Source organism: Anarhichas minor, unplaced genomic scaffold (assembly GCF_050575085.1).
Source record: "Anarhichas minor isolate MPS153535 unplaced genomic scaffold, ASM5057508v1 ptg000136l, whole genome shotgun sequence".
Lineage (NCBI taxonomy): Eukaryota > Metazoa > Chordata > Actinopteri > Perciformes > Anarhichadidae > Anarhichas > Anarhichas minor.
The window spans coordinates 11,102,670-11,126,184 of NW_027466582.1; the positions used below are offsets into that span (position 1 = coordinate 11,102,670).

A 23,515-nucleotide genomic window follows, 5' to 3' on the forward strand; every position below is an offset into this window, starting at 1 on the left:
CAGATGCATAGTGTACCGGGTTATGCAATAACAAGAAAAGAAAAGAAAGCTGTCTTTGTGCAGCACATACCCCAAAGAGACGCCCACAAATCCGGTAAACCATTTGACTGATAATCGAAAAACATAAAAGGGGAAACCGATGAAAGGATCTTGCATAATGGCATGTGCATGTAAACAAACTGTACAAAGCATTGCTTGTAAGCATAGTTGCAGCATCTTATAGGCCCTTTTGTAACAGTCTTTGTTTCCATTGCCTCCTCTTCTGTCAATAGCTATGACTAGTAGAGAAATGTCTGGTATGCTGGTGGCAGCTGAAGTCCAGAGAAGCCCAGCAGAGACGGGGAGGAGTCTTGCTAGTCACGGACCGAGCTCTTTGGTCCAAGATTCAGAGACGGGAAATGTTTGGAAGTGTCTTCGCATTGTCCTGTAAACAGTTGGTGTACATGCAGATCTCGCTGTAGGCAGCATTACTGGAAAACCTCCTGTTCTTGGTTTGTTCAGTAATTATAATGCAATTCATTTTCAGTCTGCCTCTGTGTGTCAATAAAAAAAGGCTGGCGCTGGTGTTTACGCCTCCACCTCCACCAATAAAGTCAGTCAGATTAAAGGGGATTAATGCATGACGGCCCTGGCAGTGAAGACCGGGGAACCCATGCCCGCTCTCACACCTGTATGCAGCACACACACACACATATCACACGCACACATATCACACACACACACACACACACGTCTCACAAGGTGCTTCTTGCTCCCCACAGACTCCGGCCGTCCAGGGAATGATGTCAATGTCAGTCTTCCTAAATCTTCCCCCTATATGTCGGTAAGGCTGTGCCAGTGGCAGACCTGCTGTCCCTCCCCCGCTTTCATCTCTGTCCAGTGGCTCTGCTGCTCCTCGCCGGTGCTGTTGAGGCCCAGGGAGACCCAGCCCAGCCTCTCCCTGGGCCTCATGCTGCTTCGGCGGCAGAACACCGACAGCACCAGAGACACCTCGGACAGCTGGAAGAGCGCCACCTGGAACAAGAAGGTCTCCTTGTAGGTGGGGTTGGGCTGGCCGCGGCACACGGCCGTCTTGCACTTGGACATCTCTTTCCCCTTTGAGTCCAGCATGGTCAGCTTCACGTAGGTGTCTGCAAGGAGGTGTGTGGGAGAGAGCGATGAGAGAGCGCCATCAAGCGGTGGGATATCAGAGCTGCAACAAACTGTGCAGCAGAGGTTTTATTCAGGCGCACATTTTTTTTTTTACAGCATTGATAATGACATTTTAGGGGTGACCTGGTGGATCAACGGGTAGAGCGAGCTACGTATCATTAAGTGGCTCGGGTTCGGTTCCGGCCGAAAGGCTCATGTCTGTCTCTCAAATTCAAATATGCCGTACTGGCACGAATGTTCCATTTTTAGGTTACACTATTGCCAAAGCTGAATTATATATTATTAAATAATTACGTTTAAGTTACACAAATATGAACATATATATAGAGCTGTATTAGACTACAATGACAAAATAATACACATATAAGATACAACTGGAACCTAAAATATATGATGTCTATAAGGGGTAATTGTTAAAAGACTAGTTCAGCATTTTGGAAAACATGTCTTCTTGCCGAGATTAGATTTCAAAATCGATACAACTCTCATATCTGTGGGTGAAATATGAAACTACTTTAAATTTTTGAGTAGAAGTAGCAAAAAAAAAAAAAAGTGTCGCTCTGAAATTTGGATAAACGACCCAAATATTTTGAGGTTTCATAATTTATTTGCGCATTAACAGAACTTAATCCAACGGAGCAAATACGTGATGTTTGGGGTCAAAACCTTCTAATCTACACGTGATTCAAAGACTCCTAACACTGATTCGATTACAAGTAATTCACTGCTGACTTACCTCTCATGATATAAAGTTGCCCCCCTACGAAGTGTTTTATACAACAGAACAGGCCGTCTGTGGCACACACACACCACGGCACACAAAGGTGGAAAGAAGAAAAACAGGAAGCAGTTTAAAGATTGTGAGACACACCAGAAGGTCAGCTTTCACGGGAACTCTGACAAGCAGCAATTGCTCCAGCATTATGGCTTTAATCACTTCGGTTACTAAAAAGCTGGTGCTGTTGCCAATTCATATTTCAATGTAATGGTGCACCATTTGTTAGCTGCTGGGAGTCTTGCCCATCTGTTTAGTGTGTCAGCCCACTTTCCACAAAGGAAAAGAAAACTTACATCGCCACTCAGCACCTCAAACCAAGCTGGACACAAACCCCAAGAATGAAAACGGTTTAACATGGGTACTTTTGTACGTACTGACGGGTTTGTCGGACGCTGTGGTTTTGAAGTGGCTTCCCTGGATGACCTCAGCCGACAACTGACCCGTGGTGGAGTTGTAGAGGAGACCCAGGAGGACCTCTGGCAGGGAAGAGTCTTCAGTAGAGCGGCAGGACAGAGCTCCTGCACTGCGAGAAACGCTCACCACAGAGCCGCAACCCTGGCCAGAGGAAACACACAGGGAGTTAGTCAAACAAGTACTTCAGAATGAAGAATACATTTGTTAAACCACTGGCTTTACATCTAGCTAGCTGTACTTTGACTGTATTTGTGTGCAAATTAGCAAATGTTTAGATGCTAAACTTTTAAGCTGCTAAACATTAGCATGTTAACAGTCAGTTCAAGGAGAGCCTCACAGAGTGTTTGACTAAGAGATTTCTTAGCTTCTTGTAATTTGATGTTCTAATCTGCCTGACGACCTGGCATGACAACTACTGATGCAACTATATATTAAGTACTGAAAGTAGAAGATTCTGTGCTAAGATTGTTTTTTATAGTTTATTACGTCCATCTACTGATCGATATCTTTTGACATTATGTGTGAAGGTCTCACTGAAAAAGTGCATCTGATGATGCAGTGAAACTGCTTCCTTTAACTAAATAATTTAATCTTGTTTGAACGTCAGCTAATTAGTCAATTATCAATCAACAGGAAATTAGCTATTTTGATAATCCCCACAAAAAAAGGACAAACGTGTGTGGGTCCAGCTCCTCAAATGTGATTTCTGTCTTTCATTATGGTAAATTGAATATTATTTGGATTTGAAATAAAGACATTTCAAATTGAATAGAGGAAGTGGAGGTTTAATAGACCTAGAGAGGATTAATATATTATGAAAAGTGTCTTGCTTCAGATATAACTATGCACAGTGCGAGATAGAAATTCACAAAGTGTTCTCACTGTGAGTTCAGAGCCCGGCTCCAGGGTGACAGGTAGAGCGATCTTCCCCTGCAGGTTGAGCTTAGTCAGGTAGAACACCTTCTCTCCCAGGACCTTCTCCTTTTTCATCCGCCTGATGCTGTACAGGCGGAAGCGAACAGCGTAGTCCCCCAGGGCCTCCTGTTCCACTCTGGAAAACTTAAATGTTTCCGTGAAGACAGGACACGGACCCTTCTGCACGCCGGTCTTGGCCCGTTGCTTCTTGGTGGGCAGCAGGACCAGGTGGACCTGCCATGCGATGTTGCCCGTCTGCTTGAGAGCGGGGATGTCTGTCGCCGCAGTGACAGTCACTGCCAACCACTGCTCGCCGGAGTCGTACTCGAAGGCGACGTCCAGCGTGCCGTATTTGGCCAGTGGCTCTGGCTCGTAGGCAGTAGGGAGCTGAGGACCGGAGCCGTCCTGAGCGGAGGAAAGAGAGAATCAGAGTATGAAAGAGGAGGGAATCTGAAGTGTTAGAGGGACCTTCATCAACTTACTCTTGTTCCTGAATAGTATTAGTATAGTCAGTTACGTCCCCAAGAGACTATAGTTATGGTGAACTACAGGGCAGGTATAAACTACATATAAATACATTTCTACTATAAACTAAGAAATTAAAGAGCATACAGCAGCTTTGATCTCACCTCAGGTCCCAGCACAGCGGTGCTGTCGCTGGGTATGTCCTCCTCACAGCCTTTGTTGAGGTAGCTCTCGGTGTCCTGGTCTACACTGGCCTCGCTGGCCTCACTGGCACAGCGGGACGACCCCCTCCTGACCCCTCGGGAACGAGAGGACACGCGCGCCGCCGGGCCCTCGTCCTGGTACGGAGGAGGCTGTGGCTCACTGACGGAGGAATTTTTCTTTATTCTCTGGATCCTGTTGGCTGCTTTCACGACAGTGACAGAGCGGGATGCGGAGGGAATGCGATACGAAGAGGTGTGTTACTGGAGACGTACTGTGCTCGGCAGAAATATTCATTAAGCATGCAGCATACAGTCGACCGCAGAGTCAGGTTAAAACCTCTTAAACTGTGCCGGAGCCACAGGTGAGTCCATCCTGGTAAACTGAAACAGCCGAGAGGTGTTCAAACTCTCTGTGATCAGCATGTAGGTCCAATGACATTTTAACGACAACTAATGGAACACCCCGGCATTTTGTCAATTGATGATTGATGTATATTTTGACACGTTTGTACTTTAACTTGAATCTCTGACTTTTACTTGTTTTTGTCTTTGCTGTAGTATTACTGCTTTCGCTGAAGTAGAATATCTGAATACTTCGTCCACCACAGATTATTGTGATCAATCTCACGCAATCATTTTATGTTATGTGCTTTAATTATTTCCCTCACATTTGATCTCATTCATTATAAAGTGCGTCTTGTATTTTGTAACCTTTCGTTTCTACCGTGCATGTGTTGCTCCGCTCACCTCTCCCGGTTAAATAAAGTTTCCTGCAGAACAATGCACACTCTCACCCCGTTCGCTGGAGGCTTCGCTGCTGTAGCCTCCCTGCTCAGTGGACTGTTTGCATTTGCTGCTCCATGCGGAAGTGGTGTTCTGCTGGGCCACAGCCTCGGGGCCTTTGTCCTCCTCGCTGTCTGATAAAACTCCCTCTGGAGAGAACACACACAGAGACTCTTGTTCACACATTTCATTTATCTTATACAAAAAACATATTATGTGCAGTGAGGCAAGAACAAAGATGCAGATGCTGAAAGTGGCACGCAGCACTCTGGAGAGCTGAGTTTTTAGGGTAAGAACTTCAGGTTATGATTCCAAAGAGTGAAGAAGAAGAAGAGACCCAGCAGGTGAAATGGAAGCAGCACACCATCTAACCTTGTTTTCCTTTTTTTTTTTTCTTGCTTTTCTTCCCTTTCTTCTTCTTCTCCTCCACATCTGAGGCCTCTTCCGATTTCTTCGAACTCTCCTTTGCTCCTTTCCTCTTCTTCTTGTCCGACTTTTTCTTTTTCACTGCTGAGGAAGATCTAGACAGCTCGGCCTCTTCCTCGTCATCTCCCTCTCTCTCAAGGCTGTCCGCCGCCTCTACCCTTTCTTCATCTTCCGGCCTTTTCTGCTTTGATAACCCGCTTTCAGTCTCAGGACCAGGTGATGGAGGTGGTTGAGCGGTGGAGCTGTCTCCGCTGACACTGTTGTCTTTTTTCTCTAAAGCGTGGGCTTCCTCTTCTTGCGCTCCATCTTGGGATTCCTCTTTGTTTTTCTGTGCCATGGCTTCTTTCTCCAGCTGCTTTTCCCTCCTTTCTTTTCTCCTTTGCTCTCTCTTCTCCTGCAGCTCCCTCTCCTCCTTCTTCCTCTTCTCTTCCTCTGCTAACTCGGCTTCTGTCTTTTTCACTCGCCAGCATCCGTCCCTCCATTCCCACTCCAGCTGGCTCGGATTGCTCTCGGCCTCGTTAGCATCACCGGACCGGTTGGTCTTCGAGGCTGTGTTGCCGGCCTTGCTTCCTCCTTCCTGTGTCGTGGAAATCTGACCCGACTCCTGGCCACTGTTTTCGCCATCTTCCTCGTCTTGCACCTTGCTGATGATAGTGGTGACCTGCTCCGTCAGCTGGTCGCTGACAGCGTACGTGACGTCGCTGACGGCGTTGGCCAGGTCATCCACGCGGCTGGTGACCGAGTCCAAGAGGGAGGAAATGTTGACAGACGGGAGGTTCTGCTGGAAGCTCTTGAAGAAGGCCATCTCTCAGCCGGGGATCCCGTCACCACGCTGGCCGCTAGATTACCTCATCAGAGGCGCTGACACGGACATGTGGTCGTTAGAAGGGTGTAGCGCTAGCATCACAGTGTGTGCTGAGCTCAACACGTGCATACAAACCAACATGGGGATTGTAAAGATTATAATACATGTTTGGTAACAAGAGCTTTCTCACAGTGTCTGTAGTCAGACATTATAATAGTATAATAATAATATGTACATTAATCAATGCTGCACTGCAAAAAGAAAAGAAAATATCAATTCTATGGTTTCAGTTTTGTCAGGAGTGAAGCCTCCACTTAACTTTGATTTTACACATTCATGACACATTCCGTGTTTTCCACAGTTCTCTGTTCACATTTCCGACTCGGGGTGCTTTGATTATGCTTCCTCCGCTCCTCGCTCCTCCGTCCTCCGGCCCGCGAGCCAGAAATGAATCAAGGTCAGCCATCATTGAGGAAGGAGGAGCGAGGCTCTTGGAGCGAGGAAGCACTCCTTTTGATTGTAGCGTTTATTAATTGGTGAGCTAATCTGACGGGACGGTAAAAGAAGCGACTGTCCTGTTATGGAAGCAGCTTATAATATTAATAATATTGCATGACTGATACTGTAATGAGGCAAATCATCTGTAGAAATGGTGGCTCTAAAGTTGTTATTGTTTGTTCATAAAAACTGAATCTGAATTATGAATCAATCATACAAACATGAACACACACTTTGGCTTATTCTGGAGACAATACACAGTCAGATATACAGCTGCACAGTTGAGCATACAAACATACAATGAGCCCGCTTATGGTGGAACAAATTGTGTATATTATTGTGAGATATTTCTTTGGTTTGGGAGCACTGCTATCCCAGCTCAAGTGTGTAAATGCAGCCACTGTGGTAGATCGATGTGTGTGTTGAGTACCTGGCTTGTTGTTCTTATAGCCACTGAGATGTGACAGATCTGCCGGACTCTCCACTGACAGCTTGTTGCTGAGGTAAAGAAAAAACAGAGCCATCAACGCCATGAAGGCTGCAATGGAAGACAGGACACCCAGAAGCTCAGGAGAGACTGAGGAGGACAAGAACAGAAATACAGAGGGAGGGAAGGAGAGAGTTGCAGGGGGGGGGGGGGGGACAGAGAAGAGAGAAAACAAAAAACATAATACTGATTATTGAAGTCTTTTATTCTGAAGAAAAGACCATGCTATAAATAAAAACAAACAGAGATGGCTGCAAGCTAAAAGAAAATGCTTTTAAGGCTGTAAACAGCTCTACTTTGATACCACAAATAAATCCATCTGATGATACGCATTCTATTTGGTAATCACACTCCTAAAATGTCACCTCGCCAGTCGGGGGGGTCAGCATTAGCTATTGTGCTTTTAAACAATCGGAGCTTGTTCCACTTCAAAGGCATAACAGATACAATCTACAGCAGTGTATGTAGGCCAACCATACTTCATGTAACCATGCAGCCCCGCGCTGCTGATGTGCTATTTTTATGAGAGCCTCAAAGGGGCTGTATCTAACTGAAACGTAGAACTCGGTAAACCAGCCAAACCGCACTGGGCCTGCACTTAATACGCTACAACGCAGTTTAGCTGAAGACAACGGCAGGCATGAAGCTGTGGGCTATTTCTAAAGACCACGCCGGAAAGGGCAGCTTGTAAAATGAAGCACACTGCAAGCGAGGCCGCGACGTGGCGCGTCTGGATTTTAAATTTAAGTCCTTCTTGAGCCACATAACACAGTTTTTTGATATGGACATATTCAACAATGAATCCCTTAGTGTTTCACGGGAGACACACGACACAGGTGTTTTATATTAACTGTTGACTAAACCCCTTCCATGAGCAGCGATTGTCCAATCATAGCTTAGCAACCGTAGGCAAGCTGGGGACTTCTCCACATGTTGAGGTGGTGAGCATGGTGCTGTAGAGCAATAATTTGCATTTAAAGACATTGGAGAGGGGTGTCTTTCCTAACCCTTCCTTTTATAACCACAACAACCAAATTGTAAGGAATCGATTAAAGTGTGTGTTTGCTCTCCCATGTGCTGCACATGTTATCATGTCCAGGCGGATAGCTTACTACCGCAATAGTAACCTTAGTCCAATCTTTCAGGTCTCTTTTGGCCGCCACCAACTCTTGAGGGAAATATCTGGGTCTTCAACTGATAAAAGCTTGTGTTCACCAGCCAGTCGCTCACTTTGTCTGCCTCCTGTGTGATGCTGAGCAGCTACAGAGGGAGGTTTTTTTTTTTTTTTTTTTGCTGCTTGCCATGTCTGGAAAAGATACTGATGAGAGCGCTGAGACTGAACCACAGCAATAACCCAAATGGTGTATGGTGTGTTTTGTAGCAGGGGCTCATTTCTAACACACCTGTGACTGATTAAATTGGTCAACAGTGTGAAAACTGGTGTTGGTACTGCAGAGCACGAATGCGAGAGGAGGAGAGAGTAGAAGAGAGACATAGTTTCTCAACCCTCCTGACTACAGACTGAACTTATGGATGGACTTGTTTCACCATGGCAACAGGCAGAGACCACTGCAGCCTGACAACTATGTGCTGCTGCCGACTGCCAAAGTAATGAATGCTAAATTCCCCAAGAATGGCAAGAGAAGTGGGAGAGAGATAAGAGCTCCGACGTGGCGGCAGAGGCTTACCTTCTCCAAACGGATATCCTCTTTAAAGCCAGCTGTTCCCCAAAAAAGCACTATCAGTATTTCTGCTGCTATAGATAGTAAACGATCTAAGAAGAGGGAGAAACAAAGTTGTCTCTGCTCTGAAGTAATCCGACATGTGATAAATCCCAGTCCCCGGCCAGCACTTGCCAGGCTTACCTATCAACTCTCACTGCAAACAAGTTGTGTGTGTCGATTGTGCCCGAATGAACCTCTGCAGCCGAAATATACACAGCTCGTGGCCCTGTGCCCCGGGTGTGATAACGCTTCATACACGGCCCCCGCTCTGTAAATGTCAACGACAGCTGAATAATTTAGGCACCTGAGGTAACCGGAGGCCTCCGTCCAATGTACACTGGAAAGTGGAGCGGCAGCAAGCCTTAGCAACAGCTCACCCTGCCGTCGCTTGTTTTTTTATATAACACCCATCATTCTCAGGAAAGCCTGATGTTTATTTGAACAGATTAAAGTGGATCCTCCGCAGCCACTTCCCTTTCTCTCTGAGTGTGTGCATCCACGAATTGTGTGTCTGAAAAGAACAGACAAGAAAATGAATCTGTATTTTTTTTCTTTTTACGGCGTATGAGCTGAGGCTGAACCCAGGACTCTGAAATGAGCCTCGGGATTCAATCAGCTTCTTTTTTTTTTTTTTTTTCCGAGGTAATGACTCCAGTAAGCTGACTAATAAACATGACAACACAGCCACTGAACCATTCAATGTGCAAACAGCAAATTAATAATAACCTCGGAGGAAACGTGAGCTCATTTAGATCAAATGTTTTTGTGACATAAGAACAAGGGAAACAAATCCTTCTGTTGTGTTAGCCGTCACTAATTCATTAATGTAATAACTTATCCCACTTTTAAGTTGTTAGACCAGTGCATACTTAACCTGGCTCTACTTTGTGGGGCATGCTTGTTTAAAAAGTAAGTAGGCGATGTGGAAATGTTGCTTACACATGGGCTTCTGATACGAAACAAAACCTCCACGCTGAATAAATCATGAACACACAGCTGCCTTCTTTTGCTGAAGTAAACCAAAACTTGATATGCCATGCATAATTCACACGCAGGCATTATGCTTTGTGAAGTCCATATTGAGACACTTTCTATTCACCAAACTTCAGTGAACATTCACAGGAATAGAGCTAAATGCTTGGACATAGCAATCTTTGTGCTTTTAAAGCGATGTCGCGGAGTACGGCCGAGCACGAACGCCATTATGCTCCGAATGAAAACAAACACAAACAAAAATATGCTCTTTCGCAAATTTGCAACGTGAAACACGGCCTTACCTCGTCTGGCACAGATGAGCTCATGAACACCACAGTTCCTCCCCCCTCCTGGGAGAGAAAGAGAGAGAGAGAGAGAGAGAGAGAGAGAGAAAAAGTTTGGAGTCAGAAGTTATAAATATGATTCCATGTAGGCTACGGTAGAAACATATGGTCATGCCTCAGGTTTGGGAGGCTGGCAGATGGATATGCCAACAACTATAAAACTGATGAGCTGGAACCAACAGAGAAAAAAAAGTTCAATCCAATGAAATGGTTAATTCTGAACATCAAGTTAGGGAGGTATTTGGAAAAAAAATATTGTAAAATATTTGTGAAACCACTGTAAACCTGGAGCCGGTTAGCTTAGCTTATCTTTGCTCGAAGACTGGAAGCAAAGGAAACAGCTCGCCTACAAACATACAGAAGCCAAAGTGAAAAAAATCCCAAGTTTTTGTTTGAGTTATGTTCAGTACTTTTTTTGGCTGTGTTAATTATTGAGCTTTAGAGATGCCCATAGGCATTTTTTTCACCTTTGGTAAGAGCCATGCTAGCTGTTTCCTACTACTTCCAGTCTTTATGCTAAGCTAAGCTAACAGTCTCCTGGTTCCAGCTTCATACAGTATTTAATGGACAGATATGAGCGTGGCATCAATCTTCTCATCTCGGTAGAGAAAGAGGGAGAAATAAGTGCTATTTTGAAAATGTCTAGGTATTCCTTTAAAATAGTGTGGACATTCATGGGTAAAGTACTGAAAACAACTTAACATTATTATTATTTTAAGTACACTGTTATCTATCTGTAACCATCTTAAAAGCAGAACTCATGTTTCAGTGGAATAAATCTCTCGGAATGGGTCATAACTGTGATGAAGGCCATTCATGTTATACATTATTCATATTAAATGCAGTGATCATTACGTCAATGCATATTTCATAAGAAGTAATAATTCAGGAATAATTGTGTTTCCTAGCATGAAGGTCGAAATGTTCTCTGAATACTGAATTATGTATGTATGTATTTATTGGTCTACAAGTAGTGGAATATAGTTATGAAAAGTCTAAAAATGGTGAAATCATTCTTTAAAATATACTCAATGTGTTAAATTCCCAGATTGAAATAACAAAGTCATGACCTCCGAACTCAATGTCCCAACCGGTTTGGATATCATCAGTTAAAGTTATGTTTCACCTAATTATCACCAACTAATATGATCTCATTGCATTATCTGGAAATACGTTACGTTTTTACTATTTTCACTCCATTATTTCCTTCACAATCCCACTGAGGCTTAACTTAATGAGGGACACTGACACTTGATTCACACACTATCTCTCTTGGCTCGTCGCCTCAGTATTTAATGATGCAGGTATCTACAGAGGCAGAGAAAGGCCGACCTGTGTTATGTCACACAGCAGACAGACACTCCCTGGACACTAAATGTTAGAGGATCTGTCTGTCGGCTATTCTTTCACAGACAAAAAGCTTGCCAAAATGTAGCAATCAGTTTAACACTGGTCACTGATATCCCTAAAATCAAAGGTATGCTTACAAGAGGGCTTTTGACAGTATTAGGGTAATACGATTATTTTGAGTGTGTACCTCTTCAGCCATATGAAGCATTATTTTTTGAGTAGGCCAACTCTACTTGTATGAGTTTCAAATATCAAAGCACTGAACTGCTTGTTTGTGGTGACGGTGTTGTAATTGGTTAAAGTAAAACCGCAAGCTTCAAGCTGCAAAAATAGCTCGGCCTGTTTTTTTGAAGCCATCAAACAAATAAAATGAGTTCAGAGAGAAATCTATTCTCAGGTGATTCTTCCGAAAAGTCATCTAGGTTAACTGGATTCACATTTAATCTTCATCCTACCAACACAATTACATACAAACCTAAACATTTTACGAAAGTTACAGTTAGTTTGCATATTGTGTAACAGGAAAATATAAAGAGCCCATGAGGAAATCTGCGTCTGTCTCCTTTAAAATGACTAACACAGTGCCCTATCCCCTTGATATGTGTGATACTTTGAATTAGGACCCACAACAAACATGTTATCTACCTATAAACTGCATAGGCTGCAATTGGGTGCTTTTGTACAATATTTTTTTAAAGCACTAACTAAGACAGAAACAATGATGTGAAGTAATCAGGAGCAAATTGATTGATAAAGTCTTGAAAAATTGGAATGATAGAATGAAGCACCTGAGGGCTCTGGGGTCTGGGGAGCCCAATGGATGATGGTTAAATACCTTTGAAGACATATTTCTGATTATTTTAAATGATAATATATATTCCAACTTTCAAGAATAAACCATTGCTGTGTGAATATATGGACTAATTCAAGATTGAGTATTTATAGCAGATATATGTATTCCTTTACCACTGGTGAGTCACCGATATGTCTTTATAAAGCCCCCCCCTCTCTCTTTCTCAGGTGACGTGTATCAACAAACACTGCTGCACGTATGGCTGCACGTGACATAATAAAGAACAGTGCCCATGACGGGACAGGGCAAGGCACGCGCCTACTCTTCACACTGACTGCATCATTTTTTTTCAACGCTGCTCGGTGTCATGTGTGTTCCGGTCACTTTCACTAAAACCTTGAGGAGATTGTAGCCGACACATTACCCATGCAGCTTAGCGAGAATGTCAACAGCACGTGTATCCACGAAAAATAACGGTTATTTGACAACAGCGATTGCTTTTCTAACTCAAGCCGTTATTTTATTGTATTATCGATAACAATACACCATATTCATCCGCCAGGTGATGTAGTTATTTTACAGTGGTAAAACAAAGTTGTCATGTGATGCTTAGTAGCAGCCTGCTGTGATTTTTCGGTTGAAGCCCAAAATAAATATTCATATTATTTTATATTTAATCTCTGTCACGGGCGTGTCTCAATCGAATATTTTTGCACAAACGTGACTGGGTCAATCAAAAGCTCCGGGACCGTCTTCATCCGCGTCCACTTTAGCATCACTTCACGCGGCTGAGAGAGCACGCGCGCATCCCATGAAGGGATCACAACATTCCTGCATCAGCGCGGGTGTCCGCACTTCACAGCATCAGCCTCGTGCCGCTAGCTGTCCCAGCTCCGGAGCACTGCGGCACGGCGTAATTTAAAGCAGAAACTGCTCTCAGCATAACAGACATTCTGAATAAAACGTGATTATTATTATTTTTTTTTACAAACATCATTCTCATTCCGTCCCGAGCAAAGTTTCACACGAGTCCCGCAGGACACCTGAGACCGAGTACTTACCGTCAATCGCCATGATGCTCCGTCCCGGACTCTACCAAGTGTTGGGGGTGTGATGGAGGAGGGAGATCATTCATGTGCCAGTGGACGGTGTGTGTGTGTGTGTGTGTGTGTGTGTGTGTGTGTGTGTGTGTGTGTGTGTGTGTGTAGGCATTTACTATTTCAATATCAGAAGCACTATGTAAACTATTAGGCCTAATATTCAACATATTTTTCAAATTGTGGGATAAAAAGGATGAAATGAGCCTCTACTGATGCCCAGAGGCCAAAATTCAGTTGTTGTTATTCTGCTACAATGCATCAGGATTAACAATCTTATTTGATAATATATAATTTTACTGCACAATACTTTTAGTTTGATACTTTAAGTACGTTTTAATGATAATATTTCAGCACTTTTATTTAACAATGATTATGAATGTGGAATTTTGACTTAAACTAGAGTCAAAACTATTTTTTACTCTATTGGGACTTTAATTTAAGGATCTGAGAACCTGTTCCACCACTGGTTATAGTGGGGATGATGGTGATGTGTTAATTATATATTCCTAGTTTAGAGTTGTTGTTTTTTGTCTCTTTGTTTGTTGTTACTTGATTACTATTATTTATTTCAGAAGAAAGAAGGGGAGACAAAACAGAGTCTTTATTCCTACATATTTCGTTTTCTTTTTTAAATCTGGGAATAAGCGAAGCACACTAATTGCCAAATATAATAGTACGCTGTTGCATTGATTTTTTACAACTAAGGGGCCCAGCACAAAAATAAAAAAAACACATCAAAACAAAAGTAACCTGAACCGTGTAGACAGGGGACGTCCTATTATCCTGTCTCTCCCTCACCAGCCAATCAAATGCCAGGGATCTGCCGACGTCACTACTCGTGGACACACATTTCCGCAAAGTTTACAAGCATCAGCTGCCTCACATTTAATCGGGTTTTTTTTTATTAAGTTTTAAGACTTACAAAGTTGATAAAAATGTGTGAAGTCAAACCAAACGATTCGGCTCCAACTGAAGACGGCGGAGAGGAGAAAGACTGGACCGCGGCCAAAGCTTTCTTTGACAACCTCAAAACCAACAAACCGAGACCCGTGAGTATTTTTGCTGAAACGTTTTATTACCATGGTCTTGTGTGTTAGCTGCACATACTTGCTTGCACACAATTCTGTGACTTTCTAAGTGCAGACAAGGCTGCAATAGCACTTTCTTTCTTGCGCCCCCTCCCATCCACTCGCAGCCCAAACCCCGGTATGCTGTCACCATCGCAGTCTCGTCTCGCACCCTCTTCAACATGGTGGCAGAGAGGAAGATCTACGAGGACGAAGGGTTGGAGAAGTACGTGGCTTATCAGGTGGAGCATGAAGAAGAGCCGCTGAAGCCAGGAGCTGCTTTCCCCTTCGTCAAGGTAGGTCTGGACCCCCCCGACCCCCCCACAGTAGTGTTAACCTGCGGTAAGGTCTCCGTTTGCAGGGCGTGGTGCCTGGAATGTAACGTTATTGCGTCACCTGAATGCACGTTGTTGCCTCAGGCCACACCAGGAAAAACTCGCTTTGTAAGAAGACTGCAGTGTTTCCTGTTAAGGGACAACATGAGTCAGTTTGAACCCCTGCATCCACAAATACAGTGGTTTGAAAGCCGTGTTACACATCAGGCCACACCTCAATAAGTCAAGTAAAGTATTTGAATTTTGGCCCCGTCAGATCCAGTACAATCATAAAACTTACAGTTTTATGATTGTACTGGATCTGACGATCTGACATTTTTCGCTTACACGTGTAAGCGAAAAATGTCTCTTTAAGAAGGACATGCGCAGTGCCAGGATAACCTTAGTAAAATCCCTATCAAAAACTATTTGCCTTAAAATCTGCTTAATTCTCCTTCAGTCATACAAGTCATTAATTCACACCATTCTTCAGCCAGACAACACAAACATTTTTAGGATTGAAGGAGATGAAAAACTACTGTACAACTTCCTGTAAAGGTTGATTGATGTTCAGTTCCTGTGATTGTGCACTCTTGAACTCGTTCAGCAACTTTTTCACAGAAGTTATCACCCTGGAATAGAGGAGCATCAGGAGAAGAGTGATTGCAGAATCAACTTGTATTCCTACTCCAGTGACATAGCATACATTCCTGCTACCACAAGCTGGCAACAGACACTGTGGGTTTAGTGCATCGTTTTGGCTTTCTCCAAAAGTATTCCTGCCTGTATGTTGGATATAAAGTGATCAATGAGTAATACAGCAGTCCGGTTATAAATCCTACCTTCATGAAGGTTATAATGTTCAGTTGATTCAACATTCTTTTCATTGTAGAGGCTGTCATTTGTGGTGCTTTTGAATTATACTGTGTTATAATGAAAGCTGTTTTTAATAATTTGCATACACTCATTGATATGATCATGGTGGACATGATTTATCAGAAACACTCCTCAGTAAAATGTAATATCACACTACAGCTTCCAAAATTACCATGAAATTTAAAGTTAAATCTCTTCAGAACAGTATTAAAAACTGAGCATGGAGGTATTCAAAGGTCTGGACCCAATAATAACCAACCGTCATGATTTAACGTTTATGATGTACTACATATTTTGTCCTTTTTTAACAAGTTTCTTGCTCGAGAGCTGTGTGTGTTTTCTATTTTTAGACGCTATGTGTTAGATGTGTCGATTAGTATGTGATGTCAACAGTAAAGTCCGACCAACATAACATTTTTAAGGCAGATAATTGATGGGTAAATATATAGTGAAATCTGATCATCTCAATCTGACACATTTTTTACAAACATTTTAATTAAAGATCCTTCAAATCTTTTTTTTTTTTATAATAAGAATGATGACAGGATATGTACAGATAACAGTTGGAAAAAGGAACTTTTTATTGCTCTCTGTGGACAAACTGTGTCAAGTCATCACAGCTTCCAAATATCCTCAAACATTACTTTGTAACGACTGGTACCAGTATATCTGTGGTGCGCTAACATGTGATTTATCAGCCCGGCCATTCAAGTCTGTCTGTATCCAGCTGTGTCGTGCATGTCCATACAAAGATGCACAGAACGCCCTGATGAAGGCGGTAATGCTTTGTAAAGCACATTCCTTTGTTGCAGTGTCGTTTTAATGCCGTTGACGTTCCTTTTTAAAAAGCTTAATTGAAAGACAGCTGTGGCACAATGTTGTAATGTTTGTGTTGTAACCTCATGTTGAACGCTCTTGAAGCAACATCCCGGCTGTTTGATGCAAAGCGGTCCGCCCTCTCACGCAGGCGCTGATGGACGTCAACTGTCGACTGAGGAAGCTCTACCCGGACAGCGAGGAGCTGTTTGATATCATCTTAATGACCAACAACCACGCCCAGGTCGGAGTACGCCTCATAAACAGCATTAATCACTACGGTACGCTGCTCCTTAAGCCAGACATTGATTGGTTAGCGCGCTGCAGCAACAGGCACAATCATTACTCAGTCTAGAACTTACCCACTATGGGGGGGGGGGCTTCTTTTTCACATACCTCCAACTTGCTTTTATACTTACAGATCTGACCATAGAGAGATTCTGTATGACCGGAGGGAAAAGTCCGATAGGCTACCTAAAGGCCTACATGACCAACCTCTACCTCTCCAAGGACTCGGATAATGTCGGAGAGGCCATAGAGGAAGGTAAGTGATGCTGTTGGATTATATAACGCTGATTTCTATCTCACACAACCTTGTTTTGATGCATGAGTTGCTTTCAGCAGCCTCGAGACGCGTTTGTACTTGACTGATATTTACACACTCGCATGTTGACTCTGTGTGAGTGTGACTCATTCACGCTGTTGAGGGAAACCTCGACCCGCCGCTGTGTCAGCGAGAAGGAGCTGGTTGGAGACGGCCGCGTGACTCACGGCTCCAAACTTTCTCCATCAAACATAGCGATGGATGCACATCCCGAAGCACATTTCTGACCAACCCCCTCCCCTCCTTCAGGCATCGCTGCAGCCACGATGTTCACTCAAGAAATGGATAGTGAGTTGAGCACCACCGAGCTGAGGGTGGCGTTCGATGGCGACGCCGTCCTCTTCTCCGACGAGTCCGAGATCATCGTGAAGCAACAGGGCCTGGACTCCTTCTTTGAGCACGAGAAGGAGTTTGAGAACAAACCCCTCGCACAGGTAACTGAGGCCTGTTTCTATGCACTTTAAGATCACTGGCACCTCATGGAGAGCCTGTACATCCAGAATATACTGATACAAACACAGCCTCATACTGATCTTCACAAGTTAATTCTTCTTGAATACTGTCGATTCAGTGTTTTACTCGGCCATTCACCCTCTTAAACAAATTTAAATTTAAAAGTTTCATTGGGCTGTGATGGCCGAATTGCTGTTTCAGAAGCTTTTCAGCATTGACAAGAATATACTCAAAGATACTCAAAATGCACAGACCACGATCATCGTTTTCCATCCAGATGTATCTGCCTTCAGTGGATAGAGTCCTAATAGAGTGCTCAGGGGGACTCGTCTAATGGAAACAATTTAGTTTTTTAGTTTCGGATTATTTATTCACATTTATACATAAGCATAAAACCAGGAAACAGAAGTGACAGGAGAGATAAATAACATAATTCAGCAAAATACAAAAAAAGTAATGACAATAAGATGCAAACAAACTGAACAGATGAGTTATCAAATGTAATAGCTGTGAGAACAGCAGCTGTATGGGGTGAAACAAGGCTCTGGAGAATGTCTGCAGGCTATAAATGAGTTTTAAAATCCTTTTTGACCTCCTGTGTGTGCATTTAGTTTCTCTCCTCTTTTGTTTATCTGTCCCCGTGTTCCTTATTTCCGAACATTTTAAATTAACTTGATTATTTGGCTCTTTCAGGGTCCCTTAAAGTGCTTCCTGGAGGCTCTGGGGAAGCTGCAGAGAAAGTTTTACGCCAAGAACGAGCGCATGAACTGTCCCATCCGAACCTACCTGGTGACGGCCCGCAGCGCAGCCAGCTCCGGGGCCCGCGTCCTGAAGACGCTCCGCAACTGGGGCCTGGAGATCGACGAGGCTCTCTTCCTGGCCGGGGCTCCCAAAGGGCCCCTGCTGCAGAAAATCAAACCGCACATCTACTTCGACGACCAGATGTTCCACATTGAGGGGGCCAGAGAACTGGGAACCATATCGGCACACGTCCCCTACGGGATCGGACAGAAGTACCACAAGGGGAAACTCATTGAGCAGCCTGCGAAGGAAAAGTAATAACCTGAAACTGGTTGAAATATTAAATGCCCACTACGCTCCAAAATACAATCTTGCATTTATGAAAAATGATCTGTTAGAAGAATACCAGCAATTTTAAAGGATTGAGGTAATTAGTTGTTGATGCCGTCTACAAAGTTTCCTATTTTTGGGTTTTTATAAAATATCTTTAGGATAAGTTTTTATTGACGAGTGGGGGAATGCATTTTCAAATCAAGAGTTACACCAGCTGCCACAAACTATTTCACTGAATATTGTTGTGGAGGAGAAACACCAGGTTCGAGATCACCTATCGAGGCCTTTTAACTGCACTTACCGTGTACCTGTTCAGCTTTTCAGAGAGCTTTTGTTCTCATTTACATTTGCGCTTCTGTCATTTTCTTTACAGTTTTATACAAATGTAGTTTTATGTATCTTGGTTTTAGCTGTTGGTCCTTGGCCTAATGAACACCAGGGTGGGAGAATATATACGTATCTGCTGTAGTAGTTTTTCTGCGTTTGCTCTTTGATGGACTTAAAGATCATGAGCCAGGTAAAAATAGCCAATTTCAACTCAAAATATCTAACGTTCTGTTATTAATTTTTCTCATGTGTTGGGGCATATTAGTATCAACTGTTATTTTTAAAGGAGCACTTATACGGGTAGAATGTCTTTGGCTTACAGGGAACACTGACGCTGTTTTTCTTTGTTACTGTCTTTGTTGTTGATGCACACAAACCATATAAGACTTTATGTTCTGTGAGTTGTTAACGCTTGTGCACTGTACCTCATTACCAGGCAGCACACTATAACTACACCTTTCTGTCACGTTATAGTGCTTTTATATAGAACTGACTACATGTTTGCAAATTGAATTTGATGCATTTTCAAAAATGTGTAAATGTTTTCACAACTCTACATCATTGTGGAGTTCTACAGTTACACTTGTTTGTAAATGTCTGTATCGTGTCTGGTAATGTCGACAGATCATGTGGTGTTTTTGAACTGATTGTAATCGTGTCCACGGTAACATGATGTTTGTACAATTGCACTTTTCTGTACTGCGATTTCTATCCAGCCTTTGCGTGTTGAGTGCAGAGGAATAAAGGAATGTGGAGGAACCTCAATGTCTGTTTTTTTGTCAATGGTGGAAAGTAATTAAGTACATTTACTCAAGTACTGAGCTACAATTTTGAGGTGCTTCTACTTTAATTGACTTTGTCCATTTTATGATACTTTATACTTCTACTCCACTACATGTCAGAGGGAAATATTCTACTTTTTAACTCGACTACATTCTTGTGAGTCTTGTTGGGGCTCCTTGTTATGTTTTAGATATCTGAGTTGTTGGCAGTTCCTCCAAATAATATTTTTCATCTAAACTAAAATTTACATAAATGTTCAAGGCTCTAAAAGGTAAAATTATCCAATATTTCCCCCAAAAACAGCAAAGATTAGAGAAAAGTCTCCCACTTGGAAATCGCTGGACGAGATTACCAAACTGTAAATAAAGTAGTTAAAACGAGCTCCAACTCAACCAGCTACAACAATAACAGGCTGCATGCATATTGAGGCATCAGCAAACAATTTAATAATGTAAGATATGATAATATATCAGTGACAACAGGCATTCATTGAAGAACAAGTACTTTTATTTTAATACATAATACATTTTTGCTGCTAATAGGCTACTTCTCTACATTTCAATTTTGAATATTGGACTTTTACATTGTTGTTTTGATACTTTAACTTACATAAAGAATCTGAGTCGCCTTTTTCCACCAGTGTTCTTTGTACATCTCAGCAGTAGATGGTGCTGTTTAGCTGTAATTGTCCACCTTGATGCTTTAAAACACTGCTCGTTTGTGGTAAGTAAACCAGCTGAGGTCAAACTTCAACAGCTCATCTTCGTCCATCTTCTCTCTTGTCATTAAACCTCAATGTTCCTCAGTGTCTGTTTAACCGCAGTTGACGGAGGTCGACTCTCGTCTCACATGTACGTGATCAATGAAGCCACAAGAGAGAGCTCCTGTTTAAGAGGAGCAGCAACCAAAGAAGCCCCACTTTTTGTGTAAACGTTTTTTTTAGAGTAAAACAGAACAGATCACATAAGAGTGAAATCAAATTAAAGCATTACAATATTTCAAGAAAATAAAAACAGACAAAAACAATGTTATAACTTGCACAATGTACAATGCTTTGAGTTATATTTACCCCTTTTTTTAAATAACTGAACTCCCACTTGGCCCACTTTTTTTTTTGGTACCAACATATCACTGCAAAGCACAGCAAGAATAAAATGCAGATCACTCTGCTCTCTCTGTACTAACATTAGGCCTAATTGGAAGTTAATGAGCTATCCTGAGTGTGGTCCCAGATATATTAATAATATCTGATGTTTATCCTTCTTGGACTGAATAAACAGCAAATTGCATAAGGTGTTTATAGCAAGTTAAGTAAGTAAGTTGACTGTCAGATCCTTTGCTTAAAACTGGAGTCAGCTATTCTGAAAAAAGATTATTGATATTTGAACTCAACACCCAAACAAATAATAATAGATTCAACGCCCCTGTTGCTCCCACTGCGTTTCTCTTTATTTCTTTATTCTTGCTTTGCCATTATATTTATACATCCGCGGCCTTTCCCCCGTGTTGTGCGCGAACTGTTGCTGATTGGCTGAAGTAGTATTGTGTGGCTTTGTTTGTTTCCCATTTACAGAGCCAGGGCTGTGTATAAACCATAGACTGTAGATAAACACCCAGGACTTAGAACTTGTCAAAACTTGGCGCCTACATTACCTAGAATGCAACTCGACTTCCAACCGTTGGCTCGGAGATTCGGGTGTGTCTAAGCCTGTGGTCTAAACTAGTAGCAGCTAATTTAGCCTGGTAAACTCACTTCTTTCGAACTCCATCCCTCCATATGCGTTTGTCTTGACTCAACTGACATCACTCAAGGCAATTGATGTTGTGCTACTTCAACACCACAACATGCCAGACGAGAATATTGTCATTTTTTACAACGTGGCATTTAGTAGATTTTACATTGAAAGACTTATAATGAGCTTTTAAAATACTTTTAAGTCATGTTAAAAATTAAACAAGTGGTTCCCAAACTCTATGGCTTGTGACCTCACACAAAATGCGTGTCTTGGAGTTCTTTGATACGTTTAAAGTAAGTCATATATGATGTGGTGTCAAAAGTACAATATATGTGGTGGATTTGAAATATAAAATGATAAAATCCCTCAAATTTGTATTTTAAGTATAGAGTTAAAACCAACCACAGCATTCTGGGTATACAGGATGGAGACATTTTTTATTCATCATCTTTCTTTCTTTCTTTCACGAGGTGCAATGTTTGGATTGAGCAACAGGCATCTTTATTAATTCGGTCACTATGGTAATGGCAGCGAATATTGTTTCCTGCCTAGAGACTGTGAGGAGGAGAAGGTTGTGAGGCGCAGGATTTATTTTATTTTTATTATATTTCACTACAGTTGAGTTATTCATCTTGTTAGTAGAGCATCTTTGCAGCGAGGCATCGTGGTTTTATCAGGCAGCAGAGTGTGTGTGTGTGTGTGTGTGTGTGTGTGCGTGTGTGCGTGTGTGCGTGTGTGCACATCCCTGAGAGCCGGGACCAACCAGCTGTTGCCATGGATACTCGGTGCTGACACCACAAGAACTGTGTAGGCTTGTTGAAGATATAATTAATAACAAAGGATTAGAGGCAAAGGTAGCATGGGCCTCACTATGAGAAACCTCATCACACAGTTACTATAATAGGCACCCTATCTTTGTGTATGTGTGGGTGTGTGTGTGTGTGTGTGTGTGTGTGAGGACACCACAAGAAAAGTTACCGGAAAATAAGCGTGGAAACAGTACTCTCATACTCTGCTCCGACATTCGTCTTCTTGACAAGCAATTTGCTCTAAAAATGTTTTCTTGGTTGGTGGCCAAAAACATGTAGGTAGATCTTTTTTTAAGTAATTTATTTGGGCCGACCTCACCTTGGTGGGTGCCTTGATGCCGGCTTAAAGTATATCTTGGGAATATTTATTGAACATAATTAGATAATTGATATCTATTTAATATACTGTAGCTTTTTACATTGATGTACAGAAGCTTTGTCGATTCAGGTTGTCAGAAATGCTATTGACTGTGTGGCTTTCTGGATGTCAATATTGGTCTGTCGGTCCTCCACTTAGTTCCAATCAGCAAATGTTTCATTTCTAACATGCTAACTTAGATGGTGAACATGGTGAACGTACCAGCCAAACATCAGCGTGGTCATTCTGAGCATAATGGCAAGCTGACCTTAGCCCTTCAGGACAGTTGTTTTAGACTGCATAAGTCTTAGCTAGGTGTACCTAATAAACTAGCAACTGAGTGCACATTAGAAATTAAGGTCGCTTATTTCTTTATCGGTTCAACCATGAAGTCTGTCAACACACTCGTGATAACAACTCAGTGAATCTGCGGCACAATGCTACAGTGACCATTTGTTGTGTGACTGAGTTGGTGGAGCACACACACACACACACACACACACACACACACACACACACACACACACACACACACACACACACACACACACACAGTGATATGACAGGCTCTGTTGACAGAAAACTGTGGTATGATAATGACATGTATTGAGGTCAGCTGGTCCCCCTCCCCAGTAGCACGTCCTTATAGAAATAGTATCCATGCAGAGTACATCTACTCCGAACCCACAAGAGTTAAAGCTATATATTAAGACGTCCATGGTGTAGCACAGAGGGGTTGGTTGATGCTTTGCAATGATTAAACTGGTTCTGCCTGTGTTAACAGGCTTCCAGTTTGAAACAGATGCTCATCGCCCTTGCGGTATGCATTATGTGCTTTTGTAATTGCTGTCTGACTGATTTTATTGTTCTGCAACGATTGCCGGGAAACCCATCTCTACACCTCCACAATGAGGTGGTCCTTATTCAATTTAGTCCAATCTCATTTGATTGCACAGTGTGGTTCTCTGAAAGCGACCCCGCAGGTCCGGAGGCATTGACAAGTGTCTCTGCATGAGATGGATTACTGATGCCGCATCTGACGACACGCTGTTTCCTCATCTTGGCTTTTCGTATAAGTGCACCTGT

General features: G+C 42.6%; 2 protein-coding genes across 2 annotated transcripts; one reads left to right on the forward strand and one right to left on the reverse strand.

Annotated features, from left to right (window-relative positions):
• Nucleotides 1-813: 813 nt before the first annotated feature.
• Nucleotides 814-5,962, reverse strand: LOC142941924 (synaptotagmin-14-like). Its single transcript, XM_076084053.1, has 7 exons — nucleotides 5,083-5,962; nucleotides 4,722-4,859; nucleotides 3,889-4,130; nucleotides 3,227-3,664; nucleotides 2,305-2,485; nucleotides 1,889-1,945; nucleotides 814-1,130 (listed from the first exon to the last, which is right to left on the reverse strand). Exons 1-7 carry the CDS (start codon nucleotides 5,939-5,941, stop codon nucleotides 814-816), a joined length of 2,232 nt encoding a protein of 743 aa, XP_075940168.1. The 5' UTR covers nucleotides 5,942-5,962.
• An 8,098-nt stretch (nucleotides 5,963-14,060) lies between these two features.
• On the forward strand, nucleotides 14,061-19,502 carry LOC142942244 (cytosolic 5'-nucleotidase 1A-like). Its single transcript, XM_076084501.1, has 6 exons — nucleotides 14,061-14,261; nucleotides 14,408-14,575; nucleotides 16,437-16,566; nucleotides 16,707-16,829; nucleotides 17,139-17,323; nucleotides 18,036-19,502. Exons 1-6 carry the CDS (start codon nucleotides 14,148-14,150, stop codon nucleotides 18,399-18,401), a joined length of 1,086 nt encoding a protein of 361 aa, XP_075940616.1. The 5' UTR covers nucleotides 14,061-14,147; the 3' UTR covers nucleotides 18,402-19,502.
• Nucleotides 19,503-23,515: the final 4,013 nt, after the last annotated feature.

Excerpts from the sequence above, each read along its gene's own strand:
- LOC142941924 (XM_076084053.1), bottom strand. The coding sequence starts at position 5,941 with ATGGCCTTCTTCAAGAGCTTCCAGCAGAACCTCCCGTCTGTCAACATT. Across the intron at positions 3,665-3,888 it reads CCGCTGTGCTGGGACCTGAG|GACGGCTCCGGTCCTCAGCT; the intron begins GTGAGATCAAAG and ends TCCTCCGCTCAG. Across the intron at positions 2,486-3,226 it reads AGCCGGGCTCTGAACTCACA|GGTTGCGGCTCTGTGGTGAG; the intron begins GTGAGAACACTT and ends TCCTCTGGCCAG.
- LOC142942244 (XM_076084501.1), top strand. The coding sequence starts at position 14,148 with ATGTGTGAAGTCAAACCAAACGATTCGGCTCCAACTGAAGACGGCGGA. Across the intron at positions 14,262-14,407 it reads AAACCAACAAACCGAGACCC|CCCAAACCCCGGTATGCTGT; the intron begins GTGAGTATTTTT and ends ATCCACTCGCAG. Across the intron at positions 17,324-18,035 it reads AGAACAAACCCCTCGCACAG|GGTCCCTTAAAGTGCTTCCT; the intron begins GTAACTGAGGCC and ends TGGCTCTTTCAG.